This window comes from Peromyscus californicus, unplaced genomic scaffold (genome assembly GCF_007827085.1).
Source record: "Peromyscus californicus insignis strain IS unplaced genomic scaffold, ASM782708v3 Scaffold_4__1_contigs__length_199733344, whole genome shotgun sequence".
In the NCBI taxonomy this organism is placed as follows: Eukaryota; Metazoa; Chordata; class Mammalia; order Rodentia; family Cricetidae; genus Peromyscus; species Peromyscus californicus.
Genome location: NW_026294562.1, coordinates 175,813,226 through 175,838,615, shown reverse-complemented (window position 1 = coordinate 175,838,615; position 25,390 = coordinate 175,813,226). Strand labels below are relative to the sequence as shown.

The 25,390-nt window shown below is 54.4% G+C and overlaps 1 protein-coding gene across 1 annotated transcript; it reads right to left on the bottom strand.

The window, feature by feature from the left end:
• Positions 1 to 129: 129 nt before the first annotated feature.
• Prr12 (proline rich 12) lies at positions 130 to 25,167 on the bottom strand. The gene is given in 16 exon segments (XM_052712870.1): positions 130 to 1,035; positions 1,179 to 1,274; positions 1,355 to 1,501; positions 3,224 to 3,321; positions 3,625 to 3,750; positions 6,393 to 6,856; positions 7,246 to 7,379; positions 7,536 to 7,652; positions 15,657 to 16,058; positions 16,060 to 16,082; positions 17,848 to 18,526; positions 19,004 to 19,542; positions 19,545 to 22,292; positions 22,374 to 22,535; positions 23,409 to 23,521; positions 24,982 to 25,167. Coding segments are annotated over 16 exon segments (6,081 nt in total). The 5' UTR covers positions 25,068 to 25,167; the 3' UTR covers positions 130 to 888.
• Positions 25,168 to 25,390: the final 223 nt, after the last annotated feature.

The following is a 25,390-nucleotide window of genomic DNA, read 5'->3' as shown; positions in this document are numbered from 1 at the left end:
ACACACACACACACACACTAACCCTAGGCTGTCTACCTGAGTGGGCTTCATCAAAGGCCCTTTGGCTACCCTTGCTCCCACTGCCCAGGCCCACCCCACCGCCGCAGACAGAGCACTCCAGCCTGCTGGTCAAGTGTTGCTGTTGGGTTTCGTTTGGCTGGTTCTGTGTACACAGTGTATACAAGGTGAGTTGTACAGCGCCCAAGAGCAAGAGGTCAGGGAGAGGAGGGAACAGGGCAAAAAGGAGCAGGAAGGGACGGAGAAAGGCATTAAAAAATAGAGCCACATTGAGAAGAGACAAAGGAAGTGGGCTGAGGGTGGGGGAGACAGATGCCGTAGAAAAGGAACAGGAGGGCAGGACGAGGGGAGCCTTCTCACCCTCCCTCTCCATCCCTCCCCCACCCTAGGTATGTACAATAAATAAGATTAAAAATAATTAACAAGATGTTTGGCCCCTCCCACCCAACACCACACGCCCTTGGGGAGCAGCCTTTAGCAAAGATGTTGGCCTGGAGGGGGGAGCTTGAGAGCAGAGGGCGTCCCCCAGTTCTCTCAAGTTGCCCCACCTCCCTCAACCATACATAGAATTTTCCTATACATTATGTACATGGTGGAGGGCAGGAGCAATGGCTGTGTTGGGTGGGCTGGGCCAGGGGCCAGGGCAAGTGTTACTAAATAGACATTTATACATATATATAAATAATTTCTCTGTACACGAATGGGGGAGGGCGTCAGAGGGATAGAGGGGAGGGCTGTGTGGATACACCCTGGCTGAGGACGACCCCTTCCCTCCTGGCAGCGAGGGAGCCCAGACGTCAGCTCCAGAGGACAGTTCTGTCCAGTTCTCAGTTCGTGGAGGAGGTGCCCGCCTCGCCAGGTCGGGTGCAGTCACCCGCAGCGGCTGTGGGCCTGTGCTTGGGCCAGCAGGTCGCTGAAGGAGTCGAAGAGCTGCTCGAGCCATGGCTGGTTCCGCATACACTGCTGGACTACTTCCTCTTGGCCCAGGTCCTCGGCACCACCCTCGATGGCCAGGGTCTGTGGGGAAGCAAAGAGAAGCTGCGTGGGAAGAAACGGCTAGGGAAAGGATGGGACCAGGGCCCTGAGTCCGAAGGAGGAAGGCTGGGGTTAGACCCCCAGGTCTAGGGGAGGGGGGCTGAGGGTCTGGGCTGGGGACTCACCTGGTCTCGGCAGCGCAGGAAGGTGTGGTATTTGTAGTGGTGTAGAGAGTGGTAGAGGGTGTAGTACCCCGACTTCTCCAGCTCCACCTTGAACTCCTGCACAGAGGAGCAGATGCTCAGAGCCTCAGCCCATCACCACTCCACCGAGGGTCACCCCTCCTGGGGTCAGGTCCTACCTGGGCCCGCACGACACTTCTCTTGAGCTTGCTGAGCGTCTTGCGGTTGTAGGGCTCCCCTGCAGGCCGCAGCCGCACAGCCCCCTCCTCGGGAGAGCCTTCTCCAGTCTGCTCCACCTGCAGCTGTGGGAACGTGTGCAGGGCATCCTGCGGGAAGCCAAAGGGTCAGTGGCCACCTCCCTGGACCCACACACCACCCAACTCCAGCACTCAGATCTTTCACTGTCCCCTAAGAGAGTTTCAGGAGACCCACAGGCATATGTTGTCTCCTAGGCCTGGCGGTCCTGCCCCTATGACTCTATCATGGCCTCAAATCTCCCAAATACCACTTTTCTACCCACCATTCTGTAACACCCCAAATTATGTGCTCTGTGGCACGGGGAGACAGCTCTGTTCTTGCAGACAACCGAGGTTCAGTTCCTAGCACCCACATAGAGTGGCTCATAACTGCAAATATGGGGGATCTGAAGCCAGCCTCTGGTCTCCAGTGGAAACACACACACACACACACTGGTGGCTGGAGAGATGGGTCAAAAGCTGCAGAAGATCCAGGTTTGGTTCCCAGCATCTACATGGCGGCTTACAGCCCCCTGTAATTTCAGTTCCAAGAGATCTGCTGCCCTCCTCTGGCCTTGAGGGCACTGCACACACCTGGTGCATATGCACGCATGAAGGTGAAACACTCATACGCTGCCTCTATCTAAAATTGTGTACTGTAGTTCACAGCGCAAGCCCAACCTATCCCAGAACTGTGTACACCAGATGAACATCTGACCCAGGGGAGCAGAGTCAGACTACTACCAATTGGAGTTCTCGCTGGCTCTCTCTTTTTTAAAGATATGATCTCACTATGTAGCCCTGGCTGGCCTTGAACCCACAGAGATTCACCTGCCTCTTCCTTCCAAGTACTGGGATTACAGGAATGTGGTACCACACAATTACTTTTTATCTTGTAACACAGGCTCATTAAGTGGTCCAAGATGGCTTTGAGTTTTGATTCTCCTGCCTCAGCCTACCAAATAGCTGGATGACAGGTATATGCAGGCTGATCTCTGAGTTCAAGGCCAGCCTGGTCTACACATAGAGTTCCAAGATAGCCAAGGCTACCTAGAAAGACCCTGTCTCAAACCAAACCAAACCAAACCAAAAAACAAAAGAAATGTATCAAACAGAATCCTTAGAATCAGATGAAAATTTTTACCCTACCTTTTCCAAGTCAGACTAACATATTGCCAAGCATCTCCAAGACAACTTATTATTCTATCCCAGATTTAATTCTCAGTGACAATCTAAAAGCCATCCCAAACAATCCAAATAGGACTAACTTTTTCCAGAACCCCAAGCAGCCTCCCATGTTTACAGCCTGAAGAGTGTCAGGCCTGCACCACCATGTCTGGGTAAGGCAGTCCTGTGGATGGACGCAAGGCACACTACGAACTGAGCCACATCCCCAGCCCCATGATATCAGGACTCGAATCCTCGGTACCATGTTAGCATTGTACCTCAGGATTCCCAAGGTGGCCCTGGGATGCTCTGTCCAGCATAACGGGCCATTCCAGAGAGAAATGGCAGGCAGGACTGAGTCCTGGGATTTGAGTCTTGTCTCATACGGACAGGAGCCAGGTTACAGGGTGGCCCAACAAAAGCATCAGGCCCTGCCCTTGCTCATGAACATTTGCTCTGGGCCTGCTGGGAAGCCAAGGCCTCTCCAGCTTAGCTTTCACCTCCCAGCCGAGCCCAGGACAGCAGGCCCTTGCAATGACCCTCCTCTAGGGAAGAACTTAAGGGACTTCTAGTGGCTGGCACCCCACACTCCAATCGCCACACCTGATCAGGCCCTATGCAAGCCCCACTCAGGCCCCCAAGTACCTGCAGAGCTGGGCTCAGTGACAGCCGCTTCAGGACCTTTTTCTTGTGCTCATTGAGGAGGCCATCAATCTTCCGCATGGGTGGAAGGTAGAGTTCATCTGCAAGAGCAGGGGTGTCAGAAAATAGCAGCTCCCATGCACAGGAGGAAAGAGGCTGGGGTCCCCAAATCCCCTTCTCCCTCGGACTACTGAGTCCAGGTTTAGCGCTCCTCCACAGGCCCCAGCTTTCCTCTCCAAGGACTAAGTGCCCAGTGCTCAACCCCAGACCTAACCATAGGCTGATCCCTCCTCCCCAGGCCCTAGCCTTTCTCCCAGGCCCATCCTTCAGCCCCAGGAAACCAGCACCCACCCACAACTCCTTCCCTCCTCTGAGGTCCAGCCTTCTTCCCTGGTCCAGCTCACCATGCGTGTCTTCCAGGGCCTGGATCATGTCCGGGTCCAGGGCTGTGCTCACTAGCATCTCCACATAGCTTCGGTACATCTCTCGCATGGCCCGTGTCTTCAGCAACCGTCCTGGAACTACCCGCTCTGGGGAGATATGGGACATAAACTTATCTCTAGGCTACTGTGCCATAGACACACACACACACACACACACACACACACACACACACACACACACACACACACACACTACTTTCAATGGCAAGGATGGGTTCATAGTGCAGGCTCTTGCTAAAAGGGCACAGGCAAGCCCCTGGAGACTGAGATCAGAAAAAAGTGGCTTGGCCTCTTCAGTTGGAATGACATATTCAAGGTCACAAGAACACGGAGTGACAAGAACTACCATTTGGGGCCAGTAAACTGGGCCTAATTCAGTGTGGTTCCTTTGAAATCCACAGAAACAAAGTTGGTTACGAAGACACTGAATCAAGACCGATCAGCTGATAGTGGTGGTGCACACTTTTACTCCCACTTGGGAGGCAGAGGCAGGTGGATCTGAGTTCAAGGCCAGCCAGAGCTGCACAGTGAGACTCCACTGAAACCAACATATCCGAACAAAGCGCAGAGACGAGGGCCGAGGATGCAGCTGAGCTGGCAGAGTGCTCGTCCAGCATACACAAATCCCGAGGTCCCATGCCCAGCACCAAACAAACTGGGCATGATGATGAACGCCTACAATGCCAGTACTGCCACGCCACAGGTGGAGGCAGGAGGATCCGAGAGGCAAGGGCCACCCTCAAGTACAGAGCAAGTTCCAAGGCCTCCTGGGCTACATAAATCATCTTAATAATAACAATAATAATAAAAACAGAGAAAAGAGAGGGAAGAGAAGAAGGAGGAGGAGGAGGCAAAGAAAAGAAAAACGAAAGATGAAAAAGCTGTGAGGGAAAGGACCACACTGACCAACTGCTTTCACAGCTGAACACAGACTAAGTTAAAAATTTACACTAGAGCCGGGCGGCAGTGGTGCATACCTTTAACCCCAGCACTCAGGAGGCAGAGGTAGGCAGATCTCTGTGAGTTGGAGGCCAGCCTGGGCTACAGAGCTAGATCCAGGACAGCCAGGGCTACACAGAGAAACCCTGTCTTGAAAGAAAAAGAAAAAGAAAAGAAAAAAGAAACAAAACAAATAACAAAAATCTACACTGGGGCTGGAGACATGGCTTAGCGGTTAAGAGCACTGACTGCTCGAGAGGACCCGGTACCCGCATGGCAGTTCCAGCACCCACCACCTTCTTCTGGCCTCCGCTGCACCAGGTATACACGTGGTGCACATTGTGGATTATCTTTTTTTTTTTTTTTAAAGATTTATTTATTTATTATGTACACAGAAGAGGTTGCCAGATCTCATTACAGATGGTTGTAAGCCACCATGTGGGTGCTGAGACTTGAACTCAGGACCTCTTGAAGAGCAATCGGTGCTCTTAACCTCTGAGCCATCTCTCCAGCCCCCGTGGATTATCTTTTTGTACACTGTGAAGATGCGCCAGTGTTACTGGTTTAAAAAAGCTAAATGGCTAATAGCTATGCAGGATTTTCGGGCCGATTCAGAGCAGAGAGAATGCTGGGAAGAAGGGCAGAGACGCCAAGGTAGCCAGCTAGAGGGGGAACAAGTCCAACACACAAAATGGGATAGAGGTAAAAGCCACATGGTAGATAGACCATAGATTAAAAGATATGGGTTAATTTAAATTATAAGAGCTGGTTAAAAACAAGCCTAAGCTACTGGCCAAGATTTCATAATGAGTTTCCGTGTCGTGATTTGGGAGCTGGCTGGTGGGACAGAAAAATCCGCCCACAGGAACACAGACATATATGTAAGCAATAAATAAATAAATAAATGCCTGGAATCTTTGCAAACGGATGTGGTATACATGTTCAACTCTACAGGTGAGGTCATGCCTTTCTCAGGGTCAGCCAGGGAGTCAGAAGAAACACCACTGTCTCTGGGCTCCGGGATAGAGGCTGGTCCCACATCTGTCCCAGGCCTAAGGACCTGTGATGAACCCAAACCACCTACCACTCAACATAACAAGTGCTGCTGGCTTTGCTGGACTCGGTGAGCACCCAAGACAGGTGCTCCCTCCTGGTGCCTGTTCCCTCATCTGTACACGGTGTTTTATTTGTTTATTTATATATTCTGTAACTAATTTATTTACTCTGCAATACAGAAGATTCAAACACTGAGTTACATCTCGCCCTTATTTTTATTTTAGAAATGTCTTGTTGGGTTTTGTTTTTTTTTCCCAGGACAGGGTTTCTCTGTGTAGCCCTGGCTGTCCTGGAACTCGCTCTATAGACCAGGCTGTCCTTGAACTCAGAGATCCGCCTGCCTCTGCCTCCCCAGTGCTGGGATTAAAGGCGTGCGCCACCAACACCCAGCTATTCTTTCAATTTTTTGATACCGTGTTCTCATGTGGCCCCGGATGGCTGGCCTATGTCAGTATGCCTATCTTCTAGATGGAGTTACAGCAGCAGCTACCTCTTAGGGCTGTCCTGAAAATTAGGCAATTATGTACCAAGGTTTGAGCAGACAGACATCATTATATAGGAAAGTGACTGTGACTGTTAACTGTTAGCGTCTTCCATTGCTGGGGAGGAGTTCCCTTTGTCCCCATCTTGTGGAGGCTATCTACAGTCCTCAGGCTGACACTCACCCTGGCCCTCCTGAAGGCCAGTATTCCCTCCCTAGGTGACCCCCTCCGCCTTCAGCCCCCGGAACTTACCATCCTCACTGGGAGCACCAGGGGAGGACTCTGAGTCTGAGGAGCTGCCTCCAGGCCTGCCACCCGCTGAGGCATTACCCACTGCCTCTTTCAACCACTTCTTCCTCTTCTTCGGAGGTGGCTCGGCCTTCACCTTCGTGGGCCTGGTTTTGGGCAGCCGGGAGGTGGTGGACTGTCCTGTGGCCAGGCTCCGGTCATTCCTCATCTGCCGCCCACTGGTGGCCCGTTCGCTCCGTAAAGGTCTATCACCACCACGGGTTACCCTCTCCTTCTCCGCAGGTCGGGGTGGGGAGGGCTGCTCTGGGGCAGGGGGCTCGAGTACGGCGGGCTCCGGTGTCACTTCTGGAGGCTTCTCTGATGTTACCTTCTCAGGGGTCTCCGGCTTAGGAGGTGGAGCTGGGGCCTTGGATGGCGGTGCAGAGCCGCCCCCCACAGGGGTAGGGCCCTTGGTCTGCCCAGACCGTCTGGGAAAGCACAGAAGAGACTGTTATCAGCAGGTTGAAGGTTCTCACTCTCACCCCCTGGGACCCTGAGATATATCCCATAACGCTCACAAATGTTGTTCATGCTTTCTTCATGCGTAGGTGGGGAAATCTCTGCTCTCCCGCCCCCCCAAGCCTCTCTCCTTCCTCTCTCTGGGTCTGCCTCTCAGTGCCCCTCACTCTGGGTCTCTGCCACCACCTCTCTGGGTTTATCTCTCTGAGTCTCTGCTGCCTGCTTCTCCCACTATGGGTCTCTTTCTCCTTCTCCCAGCTTGTCTCCTGGCTTCTAGTTCCCTCACTGAAAAGCTCCATCGCCTGTATATGGAACCAGCCTCACCCTTCCCTCTCAGGGACCCTGTCACTGTCGGTACCTGACTGGCAATGGGGGCCGGTGCCAGGGTTTCCGAGCGCACACCCTCACATAATCCTTCTTGTTGACATTCTCCAAGAACTTCACATAGAGGCGCTGGTACCGGTTTTTCGCATCCCCAAAATAACCCAAATACTGTGGAGGGACCAAAGCCTGTGAGAGCCAGCATGCTTTACCCGTAAAAACCCACCTCCGGAAAAGGAGGTCTCCACCCTGCCTCGGCCATGCCAGAGAGGGACCCCAGTACTGAGCACTCTACCCCAAAGTCTGCACCACAACCCAACGGCTTACATTACTGGTGGCGCAAAACTGCCTCTGGCCATCCTTGATCTCTGGAGTGAACTTCTGCAGAAGGGCCTTCTGGACACGCCAGATGGGTGGAGGCTCACGGCCGGTCTGTAGTGCCAGCTGAGGAGGAGAACAGGGAGGCCTACAAGGTTACCCTCATCCTTGCCCTGCTGGCCTGTCCCCATAGAGAAAGCTGGAGAGACATGGTAGCTCACACCTCTAATCCCAGCATAAGAAACTGAGGCAGGAAGATTGTCACAAGTGTAAGCTGGCCTAGGCTACATTGCAAGGCTGTCACAAAAACAAATAAACAAACAAACCCCCCCCCCAAAATGAAGACCCATCTACAAACACTGTCCTCTTGATGGTCTCGTAATGCCCTAACCCCCAAGAGGAAGCCTGATTCTACCCATGTTTTCCTAGTGTCTCGTTAAAATGTTCCTTTTTTCCAGTGTCAGGGCTGAACCCAAAGTCTTGTGTGTGCTGCGGCACTGTTGACCCCCCAGGCCCTCACTGATGAGGGTTACACCCCCAGGATCTAAGACAGTCTCACTAACTTACCATCCTCATGGGTCGGCCTCCCCTGGATCTGGGATGGCAGGCTGCACAATCTGGCCCAGCTACCTACTAACGCTTGAGTAGGCAGGCTTCTTTTGCTTACACCACAGTGTTTGAACTTACTGATATTTAAGTACGGTAAGCTCTGAACACGTACCCACCATTAGTGATACCTGAATACTTGCTAGACCCAGGAACACAGCAGCAGAGACTCACAGCCATGGTCAGCTCCTACACCAGCATCCCTGTCCGTCTCCTTATGTGACTTTAGGCAAGACCCTCTCTGTGCCTCCTATTCAGCAGACTGTTAGAACACCTTCTCTACACTCATGTGACTGAGCTAAGAGTCATAAAAAACTGAGTCTGTGTAAGCAAACTGCACAATCCAAGAATAGACAGCCATTATCTAGCATGCAGGCCTCAATACTGGGGCTGGTACTCACAGCAGACATCACTAACTGACCCCAGATCTCACTACTTCTGAACACAATGCTAAAAGACAAACAAAGCAATAACTTGTGATAATGTGAAGAGAACATCTATGGAACTAGGTTAAGAGGTAGAAGTTGGGGCTGGAGAGATGGCTCACTGGTTAAGAGAGCATACCGTTCTTCCAGAGGAGCCACGTTCGGTTCCCAGCACACTTCAGATGGGTCACAAATGCCTGCAGTTCTAGCCAGCCTCCGAGGGCCCACACACATACACTTACAAAGACATACACATAAATAAAAATAAAATAAAACAAATCTTTAAAGAGTCAAAAAACAATCAACCTGGCCCCTTCTTTTGGGGGTATAGCCTGAAGGTGCCATCCAGAACCAGGAAGAAGCTTCTACCAGAAACCAAATCTGCCGCAGGCTGACCTTGAACTCCCAGTCTCCAGAGCTGTAAGACATTTGTCCATAAGCCACCCAGGCTACTGCAACTTAGTATAGCAATCTGAGGAGACAGTGATAACCACAAGGCCTTTCACGAGGCATTCCAAACACAGGGAACAATACACACAAATACACAGAATGGAGTATGGGCATGATGGCGTGGGCTAATCATCCCTGCTACTTAGGAGGCTGAGGCAGGAGGACTGAGAGATCAAAGCCAGGCAAGGATACACAGTAAGACACCATCTCAAGAAGTAAAGAGCTGAATGGTGGGAAGCCAGCCTAGAATCCCCTGTGAGGGGATGGGGTGTGGCTCAGCAACAGGGCTCTTTCCTAGCACATTTTCTTCCCTGGCTTCCAGCCCTAGGCGTTAGGTATGAGATATGTCATCAACCTGCCAGATGAAGGACAGCAGGGACAGACAGGCTCTCCCTCTTGACCTCTGACATCCTCCACTCCCAGGGCTGTAGCACTAGGGTCCCATGGCACAGGCTTTACCCCTGGCAACTGACCTTCACACATGAAGGGGACCACAGAGGAGATAAAACACAGGCACAAAACCCTCAACGGCCCGAAGAAGCCAGGCGTGGTACTGCATGCCTGCAATCCCAGCATTCTGGGAGTCTGACTGCTTCGACGTTGAGGCCAGCCTGGGTTACAGACTGAGACACAAAAGTGCTTCCTGAAAGAGGTGATGTCTAAATGGGTACTTGAAGAGAGTGAAGTATGTCCTGGGTGACACAAGAATGCAGAGAGGTGGTTATTGCATTCAAAGGCTACAGATCAAGTGATCAAGAAGAATTCAGGTGATAACTGCAATCAATTAGTCACGTCTGCCTTTTAATTTTGTACTCAGAAGTAGCAGGACCTGGGATCTATTGGTAATGTCTGCTTTGAGTACCAGCATAGTATGGGTATTGGCATGCCAAGTGATGACTATGTAGTCATAGCCTGGTGAGATTTATTTCCACACCCTCATTTCTTTTTCATGATTCCTGAATCAGTCATGTACATGTAAAGAAGGGGTTCTAACAACTTGCTGAATGAAAAGCACAGAGAGGGTAAAAGTGGCATACAGAGGTAAAGCAAGGACGCAGGCACCCTGCACCCCCGTCCTTTCTTCCAAGCTACCACATGGCTCCCATCCCTCCTGCTCTGTGACATCACAGGCTGGGTCAGAGGCCCCCAAAAGATAAATCTATTTCAGACCACATTCTGCTCAGCTCCAAAATACACAGACATTTAGCCCGGCAGGGAAACAATGCCTTCGAGTCCTCTCCCTTATCCCAAACCCTGCCCTACAGGAATCAGACCTCTCAAAAGTTTGCAGTCATATCAGACTTTCATGCCCAACCAGTGTGAACAAAAAACTCACTGTTCTGGTTCTGAAGAGACCTCCATGAAGTCCTGTTGGGGCTCCTCACCAGGCACCAAGCCTCTCCAGATCTGCCTCTCTGCTCTTTTCCCAACTGGGCGTTTGGTCTTCCTCCAAAACACCCTTCCTATTCTTCATTATTGATTTTTATTACTACATGTCTGTCTGTGGGTGCGTGTACCCGTGGAGGACAGAAGAGGGCAAGACATCCTCTGGGGGTAGAATCCATGGTTGTGAGGAGTACGATGTGGGTGTTGGGGAACTGAACCCAGGTCCTCTCCAAGAGCAGCTAAACCATCTCTACAACTCCTATTTTCAGTCTTCAGGAATGAACCCAGATATCACATCCTTGCATCCACCCCAGTCTATCTTTAAGGCTCGTACTTCCAGGCTCTCTTCTTGTCAATTGTATAGCCAAGGAGGCTCAATGATTGACTAGGAAGCTGCCCATCTCACGGACCGTATACTGAGGAAGTCAGCTCACTGCAGGACATCTGACTCGAACAGTCAATGGGTAGGACAATCTCTAGTTTCCATCTTGGAACCAAAGGATGACTGGGACCAATCAGATTATCTCCTAAGAATGTGACCTGTGATAAACTAAGCCATGTGCTGCTGTTAGTAGCAGGAATGTGAGCAGGTGAGCTACCTACACCCACGTATGCTATGTAACAAGAAAGGTTAGCTAGGTCCAGCAGCCTGGAACTCTCTACGTAGACAAGTCAGCCTCCAACTTGTGGTAATCCTGCCTCAGACTCCCAAGGGCAGGGATTACAGGAGAGCCACCATGCTTGGATAGGCAAGAAAATCTCTTGTGTGTCAGAGTTCAAGGCCCTTCAGAGCAACAGAGCAAAACCATACACAAAACCAAATCAAGCACGGTCCCAACAACAGGAAGGCAGTCATGGACAGCAGCAACAAATATATGGCTCTGAGGGCCTGAAACTTCCCCCAGTCACCTCCTTTACCTCCCTGCTGACCAAGGGCCCCACCAGCAAAGACGGCGTCTTCAAGAGCAGCTGTCCACCCAACCCCAGTACCCCAGGTCCTCCATGATCTGGCCTTGGCCTCCTTCCCGGGCTGTACTCATGGTCCAGCCCCTCACGCTAGCATTTCCTCAAACCTGCCATACTTCTCACATGAGGCCTGACACTGGCCATGACACTCACCCTTCTACAGAACTGAGCTGGAGCACCCTTCTCCTTTTCAGACAAGGACGCTGAAGTAGCCAGTGACCAACCCTGCACCATCCAATCTGGAAGCCCGTTATCCATATAGCTTTCTTCTTTTTCAGCGTTTCTCTGTGTAGCTTTTGGCTGCCCTGGACTCACTCTGTAGACCAGGCTGGCATTGAACTCACAGAGATCTGCCTGCCTCTGTCTCCCCAGCGCTGAGATTAAAGGCATGCACCACCATGCCTGGCTTAGATATTTGACTTAAATAATAAAGTACATTCAAATGGCCAATTTCACTTGAATTCCCTTCCCAACTCCCTGTTTAGCTCTGGCTATTCTGGAACTTGCCCTGGACTCACCCTGTAGACCAGGCTGGCCTCAAACTCACAGAGATCCACCTGACTCTGCCTTCCTAGTACTGGGATTAAAGACATGTGCCATCATCCCCTGGCTCACCTGAATTTTCTATACTTGTGGAAATGATAAAGTTTAAACTTTCATACAGAGTTGGGAGCCCCTGCCTAGAATGCCCCAGTGAGGGGCTGGGGTGTGGCTCAGTGGTAGAGCCCCTGCCTAGAATCCTCAGTGAAGGTCCCAGAAATGGAACTCAAGCCATCAGATTTTGGGACAGGTGCCTTTACCTAATGAGCCATCTCACTGGACGTAATTCTTACTATTAATTAATGAATATAAATCCATTTGTGTGTATACAGGCGTGCGTGTGGCTCAGCTGTGGAGTTTGGAAGGCGACTCGTGGGAATCTGTTTTCTCCTTTCACCTGGTGAGTCCTAGGGGTCAAACTCAGGTCCTCAGCTGCCTGGCAAGCAAGCCCCCAGGGACCCACCCGTCTCTGCCTCCTAAGCAGACTTAGGAAGTACAAGTAGATACCACCAGAGTTTGTGGGACGGAGCTCAGTAAGGTAAGTCCCCATGCTTACGAGGGACTTACCGACTCAGCCATTTCCCTAGTTTCTGTTTCATTTGAGACAGAATCTCATGTAGCCCAGGTTGGCCTCAATCTGTTACACAGATGAGGATGACCTCTACTTCTGACCTTACTGGCTCCACTTTCCAAGCGCTGGGATATCAGCTTCACACATGTCTGCTGCTTTCCAAGGCTGGTCTGAGAGTCAGGGGCTCACCTGAGGACCTTCCTGCCTCAGCCTCAAAACAACACTGCTCGGACCACCAAGGGTTTAAAAAAGAGCCAGAAAAGCCAATCATGGCAGGGCCCGACATACACCCTCTGTATTTTACTGAGTATTTACCAAGCCTTGTAGTAAAAGCCAGCCCAGTATCACAGCAACAGATCCAATGTTTCCAGCACCTTCTGTGTGTGGGCTGTAGAGACCAGGATAGGCCAGCATTATCAACATACCCCTGGGAGAAGCTCATGTCACCAGCTGTGATGGAGAAAACTGAGGCTTAGGACGACAACATGGCAGCCCACCTCCTCAGCTGGGGAGGTACAGTGGAGTCCAGCAAACCTGGTGTGGGAGAAGGCTGACTTGCTCACCTCCAGGAGTCCCTGACCCCAGCAAGAGGCATGGCCTCAGGGCTGGGCCCTGCCACTGCTCACACTTGAGTAGTATTTTAAGCATCTGAGTCCTCGCCTGGCCCCTTCCCTCTCCCACACCAGCTGGGTAGTATCAGATGGATGGCCCTGGCTCCTGTCCCAGCCCTGGCCAGGGAATGGGTCCCTTCCCAAGGCCCACTGGCTTTCCTGATCTGTAAGATGGGGCTAGTAAAGTCACTGCCTGGAGCCCTGTTCACCAGGGTCAGAAAAGACACAGCACAAGGACTGTGGAAAGCTTGCAATCTGGCCAGATTACCAACAAGTGAGGCCCAGGCCAGCCTGGGTAAATTAGGGAGACATTGCCCTTATCCAATCAACCATCGCTCCAGTCCCAATTCCCAGTACTCAAGATAAACGAAACAAAAAACTAAAATTGTTAGGTCCACCTCACAAAAAATTCTTAGAAGTTTCTGTCCTTGTCATGAATTCAACCCAATATCCATGTGAACTGGAGAAAGAACCAGCCGAGATTCAATGCAATACAATGTGCACAATGGCAATGCATAATCCCACCAAAGACATGCAGAACAGCCTCCCTGTGCTGACGACAGAGAGATGGCAGCCAGCTGAGCATCAGCTCTACTTCATCGGAGCAGCTGACATACCCTACCAAGCCCAGAACCAAAGAGATTCCTGACCAGCACTGACCACTGAGTCACACCCTCAGCTTCTCCCTGGGGGATTCTAGGCAAGCATCCTATTGCTGGACCACGCTTTCAGGGTACCCCTGATTCAGCCAGATATGCCTGTAAACCAAACCTCTTAGAGCACACCTAATTCTTTGGGGAGCAGGAAGTTGGTTAATACTATTGGCTGTTTCCAGTTTCACTCTGCCAGATCATGTGACAAACACCCACAGATTTCATGTTGCTGATAAATCTTTATTTACTAAACTGGAAGCCGGGAGTGGTACCGCATGCAGAGGCAGGTCTCTGTGAGTTTGAGGCCAGCCTGGTCTACATAATGAGTTCCAGGATAGCCAGGGCTCTGTAGAGACCTTGTCACAAAGAAAGACAAAATACAAAACTGGACTATGGCCAAGCATGGTGGTACACATCTGCAGTACTGTAGTCATGAGGATGGGACAAGAGGATTGGAGTACCTGGGAGCCAGCCGGACCTACACAGTGAGGTACAGCCCAGGCAGAGCTCACAGGGAGACCCCGTCTCCGGGAAGGTCCCTATCAGGAGCCAGCCGGACCTACACAGTGAGGAACAGCCCAGGCAGAGCTCACAGGGAGACCCCGTCTCCGGGAAGGTCCCTATCAGGAGCCAGCCGGACCTACACAGTGAGGTACAGCCCAGGCAGAGCTCACAGGGAGACCCCGTCTCCGGGAAGGTCCCTATCAGGAGCCAGCTGGACCTACACAGTGAGGTACAGCCCAGGCAGAGCTCACAGTGAGATCCCATCTCTGGGAAGGTTCTTATCAGGAGCCAAGTGTACTGTCACTGAGCTGTATTCCCAGCCTTTTTTGTATTAATTTCTTCACTATATTTTCCAGGCTGGCCTTCCCTCTATTCTGTAGCACAGGAAGGTCCTGGACTTAGGGTCCTCCTGTCACAACCCCCACAGAACCTGGGATGGCAGGCTGATACCAGCAGGTCCAGTTCTACACCAAGAATTTAAAACTCAGCCAGGCACTGGTGGTGCAGGCCTTTAATCCCAGCACTTGGAGGGAGAGGCAGAAGGATCTCTGAGTTTGAGGCTAGTCTGGTCTACAGAGTGAGCTCCAGATAGCCAGGGCTGCACAGAAAAACCCTGTCTCCAAAAAAAAAAAAAAAAAAAAAAAAAAATTAAACTCAGCCTGACACACAGTGAGCATCCCAAAGCAAACAGCTGTTATACCACCTGCAAGTTACACAGACCTGCACTAGGGTGACATCAAATATGTAAATGGAAAAGAATATACTCTGGTTGGATCCCTTCTGGAAGGAAATCCCCAAGAACTGGAATCACCAAATGATGAATTTTGAATCCTAAATTCCACAACACTGACCTGCCAGGCAAGATGTGCTCACTGCCGCATCAGTGGCATGGCGGGTATGGGGCAACCAACGGCTCTAACTGGATCTGAGCCTGGTCCACAGGAGGGGATTAATGTCTGGCCCTGTAAATCTGGTCAAGAGCCCACCGCCTGAGAAGTCATATGGCCCTGGGGGATGGGGAGGCAGACCCCTCTGTCATTCTACTAAATGGACACAATGTCACACAGCCTTCTAGATATGTACAGACACCCAGTCTGGTCGGAGAACCTTCCTTCTGCGATGGGCAGAAGGGGATGCGGAGAACCTGAAGTGACTGAAGATCACACAGCCTGAAACAGTCCATCTGAATCAACCCCAAAAGGCTCAGCGAGTGTCATGGAAGAGGGACAGAGTGAAGGAAAGCAAGTGTCCTCACTCACCACCGCTACCAGTCCCGTCAGACCCACCGTGGACCCAGAAGCACCACCGCAAGCCCGCCTCGGTAACCCCTCTGCCTGCACCCCCACACAGGCTGGCTTGTCAATCAGTGACATAAGACACGTGGTCAGGCTCCATTTGTGAACAATGCTGAGACTCACCTTGAGGGAGGGGATGTCCTCTGCACGGATGACAAACTCATCCCGCTCCCGGAAGATGCCCTCACCACCGCTCTCTCCGGCTTCCTCGTCTGTCTCCCCGCACACAGCTGCTGTCTCCTGCTTCTTGGCAAGGTGCAGGGGCCGGGCGTCCGGAGGTTCAGGGTCCTCTGGGGATGGGGCAGCAGGCTCCTCCGGAGCAGCAACTGGTGGGACAGCTGGGGGTGCTGGCGGGGGTGGTGGGGGTGGCGAGGGCAATGCTGGCGGAGGTGGCGGCTGTGGTGGAGGAGGTGAGCTAGCCACAGGGGTCACCAGTGGAGTAGGTGAGGGCAAGGCTGGAACTGGGGGTGGGGGTGGGGGTGGGGCAGGCTGCGGCGTTGGGGCAGGAGGTGGGGTGGGGGGGGGGCTTCTCCTCCAGCAGAGGAGGCTCTGTGAGGGAGAGGGGGAGGGGGAGGGGGAGAGGGAGAGGGAGACAGACATCAGATATGTGGTCTGCTCTGGACTTCCCCTGTGTAGCCCAAGCTGGCCGTCACCTCCTGATTTTCCTGCTTCAGCCTCAGAATGACAGTCATGTGCCACTATGCCCAGCTCTACTAACCATACAAATCCTTGTGCCTCTAACTGCCACTTAGCCCCCCGGCATATCCACAAATGTCCTTAGGCGTCACTAAGGGTGGAGCAGAAGCAGGAGACGATCACTCTCCTGTAGAGGTCCCTCCTGCTTCCTTCTGTGAGACCGCCACCATCACTTCAGAAACCGCATGGAGCTAATAAGGAGCTAATAAGGCCCCTGTCAGTCTCTCCAAGCCCTTGAAGCCCCTGTCCAACCTTTTTTTTTCTTTTTTTAAAGTTTCTTGAGACAGGGTTTCTCTGTGTACCCACCGTGGCTATCCTGGAACTCACTTTGTAGACCAGGATAGCCTCAAACTCACGGAGATCCGCCTGCTTCTGCCTCCCAAGAGCTGGGGTTATAGATATGTGCCACCACCACCTTGGTTAACCCTTAGCTCCATAACCTAATGTGTAACTCTGAAGCTAGGCCCCTTCTGTGACTCCCAAGTCCTCATTCCCTCCAAAGACATTCATGACCTTTTACAAACCTCTCCCATGCCTCCCCTATCTGCTGTCATAGACTTCTAATGCCATCCACATCTACCTAATTACTGTGTGTGAGTGTGAGTGTGTGTGTGTGTGTGTGTGTGTGTCTGTGTGTGTGTGCCATTTATGCAAAGCTACCTACAGAGACAGAAGAGGGTACCAGATCCTCTGGAACTGGATTTACAGGCAGTAGGATGTGGGTGCTGGGAACCAAACCCAGGTCCCTCTGGAAGAGCAATAAGCACGCTGACCCGCTGAGCCAGCTCTCCAGTCCCCCACATACTTTTCATAGTACTAAGGATAGAACCCAAGTTTTTCACTCATTTGGGAAAAACACCATGAGTCCCTTCCCTGGCAGATTCTCCACAGGCACTCTACCTCTGAGCCATGCCCCCAGTCCTTACTGGGGATTCTAGGCATGGGCCCTACCACTGAATCCACACCCAGGCCTCACTATTGACTCCTCAGAGCACTTCTGAGGCTCACATTCCATAACAGTTCCTAAGACTTCTCTGTTACCCCATTACATGTCCCTATCACTTACAGCCTATTCTGTCTCTAGCATCCTCTAGGGCCCGGTACCAGGCCCTGTGATTCCCTGCAACACTTCTGAGCTCATTAAGAAAAGATGTTCCGACGGGTGGTGGTGGTGGCTCACGAATTCAATCCCAGCACTCGGGAGGCAGAGCTAGGCGGATTTCCGAGTTTGAGGCCAGCCTCAAATCTACAGAGCGAGCTCCAGGACAGGCACCAAAGCTACACAGAGAAACCCTGTCTCAAAAAACCGAAACAAAAACAAAAACAGCCGGGGGGGGGGTGGCGCACGCCTTTAATCCCAGCACTCGGGAGGCAGAGGCAGGCGGATCTCTGTGAGTTCGAGGCCAGCCTGGTCTACAAAGCAAGATCCAGGAAAGGCACAAAGCTACACAGAGAAACCCTGCCTCAAAAAACAAAACAAACAAAAAAAAAAAAGGATGTTTCCTCTCAGAAAGGACTTTTTTCTGTCACTCAGGAAATCACCTTTGCCATACATGCTTGTCTACACAACTGTGTCTGCTGACTCACACCATCCCCAGACCACCTTCGGAGAGCTCACCAGGACTTCCATTGCTGTTGGTGCTGGGCAGGCTTGGGAGAGGGGGTGGCCCTGAGACTGCAGGTGTAGATCCAGGGCCTAAGGGCGGTTCCTCTGGTGTAGCAGTGTCCTTAGGCCCTGGGAGTGGTGGATCATCCAGGGCAGAGATGGCCGAGGAAATGCTTTCCTGTAGGTCTCGGTTCTTGGCCACAGAATCTTCTTCATCAGAGGAGAAAGAGGGCAGTGTCTCCAGGTTGCGTTTCAGCTCTTCATCCAGGCGCTTGCAGGGCGAAGGGCAGCCCAGCCCGAGCCCCTCACTTTCTGCAGCCTCTAACGCGCCCCCCAGGCCAAAAGGACCAGAAGGTGCAGGGTGCGGCGGCGGCACAGTGGGTGTGGTGGGTGGTGGGGGCTGCAGGCCTCGGGTGGCCACAGAGGTTGGCACACTCTTAGGGGGGCTTAGTGGAGGCGTCAGGCCGGCTTGGTAGAGTGGCGGGTGCCGCTTGCCTGACTTGAGAAAGTCGAGGAAAGAAGCCATAAAGCCTGACTTCATCTCCGGCTGCTTCTCTTCTACCTCCTTGATCTTGGCCTCAATTTTCTCCCGGGTCAGGTTGGAATCCAGGCTATTGTGGTCTACACCCGAGATGGCATCATTGGAAGGTGCTCCCATGCCCTCACCAGCCTTGGGCACAGACAGCTTGATCTAGACATGGGGACAGCAAAGAGTCAAGGTCCAGGGGCCCATGCCATAGGTCTCCTCCCTCAGATCCAGGGATCCACATTTTATCCTTCCAAATCTCTGAGACCTAGGAGTTCCATACCCCACCTTACTTTAGACCAAGTCCAAAACCTTCAACCAGGCTGTGGAGCCCTGGATTTCAATCCAAATGACCTTATTTAAATGGTAGGAGGCCAGGTCAATAGTTCCTTCCAGTACCCAGACCTTCCATAATATTCAGGCACACAGGATCTGAATGCCCAGCCCATCCTTCCATTTACAAGCCTTAGAACCTGGTTCTCCTGACACCCTGTCCTCTCGTGAGCACCACATTACAATATTCCAGCTCCTGAAGACACCAGAATTCCACCTAGGTAACCACAACTCCGATGCCTAGACCACCCGGCCACCTTCAACCTCAGACAGTCCAGCCCAACCCCTCCAAGACCCAGTCCCCCTCACCTTAAGTGGTTTCAGGGGCTCCAACCGAGTACTTCCCATTTCCTCAGCCTTCCTGCCTCTTCCCCTACCCCGGCCCCGAGGTTTCTTGGCCCCATCAGTGGCCATGGAGGCTGAGGCTGGCCCTGCAATGGTGGGGCCCTCCAGTGGACGAATCCGGGGTCTCCCCCGGGGTCGGGGAGGACCGTCACGCTTTGCCTTGGTGGGCTTGCGGCCTCGGCGACGAGGGCCATCAGGACCAGGGTTGGGTGGGCAAAAGTCTATATCACCCAGTGGTGAGAGGGCTGGTCGGGAGCGGCAGCTAGACACCAGATCAGGCAGGCGCCTTGGGTTTAGACGGATATCTGCAGGTACGTCGGCTTTGTCCTCATCAGCCTCAAACTCATACTCCTGCGCATACAGCTTCTTGGGTGTCTGGAAGGGGGGGTCTCGACGCCGTAGTAAGTGAAATGAGGATGTCTTCAGCAGCTTCTTTGGCTTGGTTGAGCAGAAGATGGGCGAGGTGAGACCACCCTTGGGCTCGGAGACAGGTGGTGGCGGGGTGGCGGCGGCGGCGGGGGTGCTGACTGGTGTGGCCCGCCCTGGATCAGGCCCAGTGGCTCTGCATTGACTGTGGAGGGAAGCTCAGGGGGTTTGTTGGGATCCAGACCCAGGCCTGGAGTCTCTGGTCCAGTTCCAGATGCCCGGCCTCCACAGTAGGGTCCATAGGGGTCATAAGCAGTAGGGCCAGGGGGTGGACCGGCACCAGTCTTGGGGTCCCCATCATCTTCAGTCTGTCCAGCCTTGCCATAGTCATCAGCTGCCCCTCCACCAAACATCTCCTCCATGGTGGGGAAAAAGCTCCGTTCCTCATCCTGAAGCAATGAGTCGGGAAAGCAGATAGACGTGAGGGGTACAAACCGTGGTGCCTTGGTCCCTTGAGGGCTGGGACTTCTGTAGGCGCCTGCAGGATCCTTGCCCTCTGAGTTAGGTGGTCCCACACCAGTGTCCCCAGGACCTGGCGGCAATGGTTCCAGAGCCCCGAGCAATTCTTGCATTGCTCCAGGAGGCTCCAGGCTCTCCTCCGGTCGTAAACGAGGACTTGGTGCTGTGGGCTCCAGGCCATGACTGCGAAGGTGGGCTTCGAGCTGCAGAGGCATGGGTGGTGGTGGTGGGGGCGGCTGGGGAGCCCCATCCCGGGTGGCTGGCTCAAGGAGGTGGACACCAACTTTGGGGGCACTGGGTGAGGGGCTGGGGGCGTGGCTGAGCACGGAAGGGAGCAGCTGGGGGGGAGGTGGAGGCAGCACCATTGGAAGGTCAGGACCTCCAGCCTCTAAGAGAAGGCCATGGGGTGTGGGCTGGGTTGGCTGGGCCGTGGGTGGTGGGGGAGGTGGGCTCTTCTGTAAGAAGGCTCCCAGCTCCTTGGCACCTGCTCCATAGTGAACAACTGAGGTGGCGAGTCCCTCTGGGGTTTCGCCGCCTCGTTCTGGCCCCTTCTTCTTCTCCTTCATCCTCCCCAGGCCCAGCTCCAGTGCAGCCGTGGCACTCTCATCCAAGCTGGCACTGGTCCGGATGACACTCTGCAGGTGGTACCTCTGGGGATCTTCCTTGGCCAATTCATAAGGTGTGCCTGGCGGTCCTCCGGCTCCCCCACTGCCCCCAAGTCCCTTAGAGGCACCAGCCGGCCCATCCTCGCCCACCAAGCCGTCTGCCCCTGAGGTCCGAGGTGGGCTGGGTGCCTGAAGCAGGTGCTGAATCAGAAACTCTTCATCTTCTGTGCGCTCAGTGGTAGCACCACCAGGGCCGGCAAGCAGCTCTGAGCCATCTCCTTTTCCCTTGTAACCACCTGCTCCAGCGGAATAGTTGCTGGCTCCAGGGGGCGCCAGGAATGGAGCCGAAGCTAAGACAGAACTTAGGTATTTGCCAGGAGCTCCTGGAGAGCCAACCCCAGGAGGGCGGCCAGTAGCAGGCGGTGACTGGAGAGGCCGGATGATATGAGATGGGCTAGCCTCTCCACCACCTCCCAGAGAACTGGGTCCCCAGCCACCTCCATGGCCTGAGAGAGCTGGAGAGTGGCCAGTACTGTAGCTGAGGGAGGGGCTGGCTGTGGGGAGCCCCTGTGAATGGGCAGCTGGCCCTGGGTAAGGCTCACCCTGTACCCCATAGAGCTGGCCCTGAAGCTGGTCTGGAGAGTAGCTCTGACAGGTAGCCAGGCCAGGAGGTGGGGGACCGCTGGGGGGCTGCGGAGGCCCACCAGAATAGCTCGGGCCTTTGCTTAAGTCCTGTGCTTGACCCCCTCCAAACCCTTGCCCATAGGCCTGGGGTCCCAGAAGCCCTTGGGGCTGACCAGGAGAATATGCCTGGCCCCCAGCCCCGGCAGCCCCAGAGGCTTTTCCGGCAGCATAAGCAGCCGCTGGTCCACCCAGGCTCTGACACTTGGGTGTGGCGGTAGATCGAGGTGGTGGTGGTCTGGTGGCGCCCCCTGTACCTGGTCCATAACCTCCCTTGCTTGTCTTGTAACCAGGGGACTGGATGATAGGGCGGTACCCACCACCACCCCCAGCCCCACCTCCCCCAGCAGTCTCCGGGCCTGCGGCCCGGCCAGCTGCTCCAGTTGTGGCTCCACTGGGCCCACCCTTGCTAGGTTCTCCAGCACCTGGAGAAGGTTCCCCCCCTCCCAAAGGGCTGCAAGCCAAGCTGGCCCGGTGGCCCATGGAGGGATAGCTGCCTCCGCAGCTCAGATAGTGCTGCAGGGAATGGGCTGGGGGTGGGGGCGGTGGGGGCTGGGCACTGGCTGGCCGCTGGTAGTGTTTGATGACTGTGTCCTGTCGGGGCAGGGCCCGCTCGGGGGGCGGACCCGGGGCAGCACCCGAGAAGTTGTAGAGCTGAGGGGATGATGGTTCCGCAGCAGTGGCTGCTGAGGAAGAAGCCAGCAGATTGAACTGAGTGGGGAGGTGGCGCGGAGGTGGAGGTGGATCTGGGGGACCGGGACGGTAAGGGGGGGTCTGAGCAGGGCCAAGGCCAGCAGGCCCCAAGACACCACCCCCTGCCAGGCGCTCGAAACCCAATGACGAGGGCACTGTAGGCGCCTGCGAGGGCTTCAGGTGGAGCACATCATGGGGAGACAGGAGCCCATTAGCAGGAGGACTGAATGGTGGGTCCTGGAGACTGAGGGAGGAGGGCACTGGGAAGGGGCGGCTGCCGAAGGAAGCTGGGTGCTGGTAGGCAGACAGGGCAGAGGAAGATGGAAAGGTGCTGGAACCCGGGAGGGCACCCGAGATGAAGAGTTCCGTGGGGCCTGGTGTGTGCATGGCTAGGGATGAAGAAGACCACAGGTCAGAGTGGACCACCAGACAGCCCTTCTCCAGCCCTCTGGGAACCCGCAGTAGCTTACCTGTTTGCCAGGAAGGACTTCGGAACTGGGAGAGGAGAGAGGAGGCAGAGGGGCCAGGCTGGGGGCCCCGGGACTCCAGGGCCGAGATGAGGTTCATGACGGAGGCGTCAGGCCCTGCTGAGCCTGCGTGGTGGAGGCCAGTGTCAAAAAGTCCAGAGAGGCCTGGTAAGACACGAGAGGGCAGGTCAACCAGGCCAGGCGGAGGCAGGGGTCAGAGGGGAGAGGAAAGCCTAGGCCAGTTCAGAAAATGGCTGGAGAGAAGAGGGCAGACAAGCAAATAGAACCCAGCACCTTTCAACTCAGTCCTCACGAGGCTGAGGCAGGAGGATCAGACCTTCAAAGACAACCTGAGCGACTTAGTGAGGCCCTGTCTCAAAATTAAAGGCAGGCAGGAATGGAGGGAAAGGCAGCATGGAGGGAAGAAAGGCGTTGCTAAGTGCTGCACATGCAACGCTCAGGTTCGAGTCCCAGCACCACAGAAGTACTCACAAAAAGTCCAAAGAGGCAGAAAACAGGGAAAGAGCCAACCAGGAGAACCAGGGGTCAATCTGGACTGGTTTAAAAATCGGAGGGAAGGGAACCAATCAGAGGTGTGGGCGGCAAGGCCACGGTGCTGGTGGAGAGGTTACGTTAAGAAAAAAAGGGGCGGGACAACAAATTGAAGCCAATAAGGGAAAAAAAGGAACCAAGGAGCCAAAGGATCATGCAAACTCACTGGGAAAGAAAGGACTGGGATGGGCTAGAGAGAGGAGGAAAAGCCTGGAAGAGAAGGTGGGATTTGGGGGCCCCTGATGGGTAGCAACCAATAGGAGTGAAGGGGGCGGGTCCATAAAGCGCCTGACGAATCCGGTGTGAAATGAAGCAGGGACCAGCAGCCTCAGAGGCAACCAATCAGGAGAAGTGGCAAAAAAAAAAAAAGAAAAAAAGAGGGCCAGGACCAAGGGCAAGGCCAATTAGCAGGGGTGGAACTTTCAGCAACCAATCAGGTGTCTTGGGGGCGGACCGGCCCCAGCCCTCCGGGATGGGGACCCGTACCTGCCGGGTGGTGGTTGGTGGCATAGCTTTGTAGTGGGTGGGGGGCCGCGTAGGCCTGGCGGTGCAAGATGTCGGTTTCTGGGTGCGAGGTCCGGGAGCTGCCGTAGACCAAGCTGAGAGCAAGGGAGAGATGTCAGAATCTCCTCTCAAGCTATCTTCTGAGAAGAGGGCTGGGGGAACCTCCCACTTGACTGGAGGTGTTACTCCACGGAACCCTGAGATAACACCAAGGAATCCAATTGCCCCATGAGGGGAGCACAAAAAACGACCCTACTCTGGAAGCCTTCAGAGTCCCACGTTTGCAAACAGGCATGCAGAGACAGAGGACGTAAGGGGGAAATCTACAGTAGCCCAAGTGAAAAGTGTGGTCCTCTCCTGGAACCCTCCCCCGGCACAACAGAACCAAAGGTCCAACCCTGCAGGAACACATGGGTACCCCAAGCCCCGCTGGAACAGCACAGACGCTGAATTAGGGAAGGGATCCAGGCAAGCCAGGAGCAGGAGGCAGCCTGTGTCCCAAATGGCAAGGGGAGAAGGTGGAGAGGGGACAGGACCCAGGGAAAGTCCCAGGTACAAGTACTGACATGAATGAGGTACATCCCCAGGGTCTGAGGTGCAAGTGCATGGGCTCAGCAAAGCCAGGCGCGTGTGCAAACAGGAGTTCGATTCACAAATGGGGGAAGAAAAGGTCCTGAGTGTGAAGTCCCACTCGAAAAACTTGTACACGCTGAGGAAACTCAAGTGTTGAGGGGGAGGGGCTGAAGGGCAGGTGAAGAGTGAGGACACGCAACACAGATTAATCTGCAAGAGTCAGATTCACAAGTGAACATGCCGCTGGCCACGCGTGCAAAGGGCCCACGCTCACACACGCAAACACAAACGAGGAAAAGATCAGACTCTACCCCTACAAGGGCCCAAATCTGTGGCCCTGGACCGGAGGGCAAAGAGTGCACCATCAACCAGGATTCTCAGCTTTGAGGGAGGTGGGGAGCAGAAGGGGGCGTGCCCCTAATCCCAGGACCCCCCCAACACACAGAAACCTAGCTTACAAAGGGGGCGGGGCCCCGTGCCCACTCTGCGCGCGGAATTTCTTGGAGGGGGGAGGGCCCGAGTGGCCCAGCCTCGCGCAGCCCCGGAACAATAGGACCTGGGAGGGGGTGCGCGCCCCCCCAGGTCTGCGAGCTAATTCTCCTTTTCTCCCACCTTTGCAGTTGCAGAGCCAGGGGCGCCTGGGGGGAGGGGTCAGCAAGCCGGGAATCCAAAGATGGGGGCAAGTCCAGGCCTTGCATTGCCAATCCTTCCCATCTTCCCAAGGCCTTCCCGGTTCGAATTTGTTTTTGCGCCTCGCCTGCCTGCTTCGTTTCTCTTTTGCAAGCCGGAGCTGGCTTTGGCGGAGTTTACAATTTGCAAACTGGGGCGGCGGCGTTGTTACAAACCCAAAGAAGGCCGCTCCCTTGCAAAAGCCGGAGGGGGAGTTGGCGATGCACGCGTCGCCGGGCGGGCCCCAGGCCCGGGCCCGACAGGAATCCCCCACCTCTTGGCCCGTTCCTCCAGGTCCCCCTCAGCCCCTTACCTAGCTTTCGCTGACCTCTCGTAACTCCATCCCGCCCCGGCGCCGAGCGGGTCCCCGAAGCCGGCGCTGGGGTAGTTCCTGTCCATGAATTGGCCGCGGTGGAAATTGGGGGGAGGGGGAGGGAGGGGGAAAGGAGGGGGCGCGCGCGCGCTCTCCTCCGCCGCCGCTCCCTCCGCTGCTTTTTTCCTCCCTTTCTCTCTCTCTCTTTTTTTTTTTTTTCTTTGCGGCCACCGAAGGCCCCGGGCGGGGGAGGGAGGGGGCAGGGACGGAGGGGCGGGCAAAGGAGGGGTGCAGCCGCTGAGCCAAGGAGGGGGGGTTCCCCCTGGAGGAGGGAAAGGGGGGAGGAGGGACCCCGCTGTCTCCGCCTTTGCCCCGGCGCTTGCAAGAGAGAAGGGGGACGCGCGCTCGG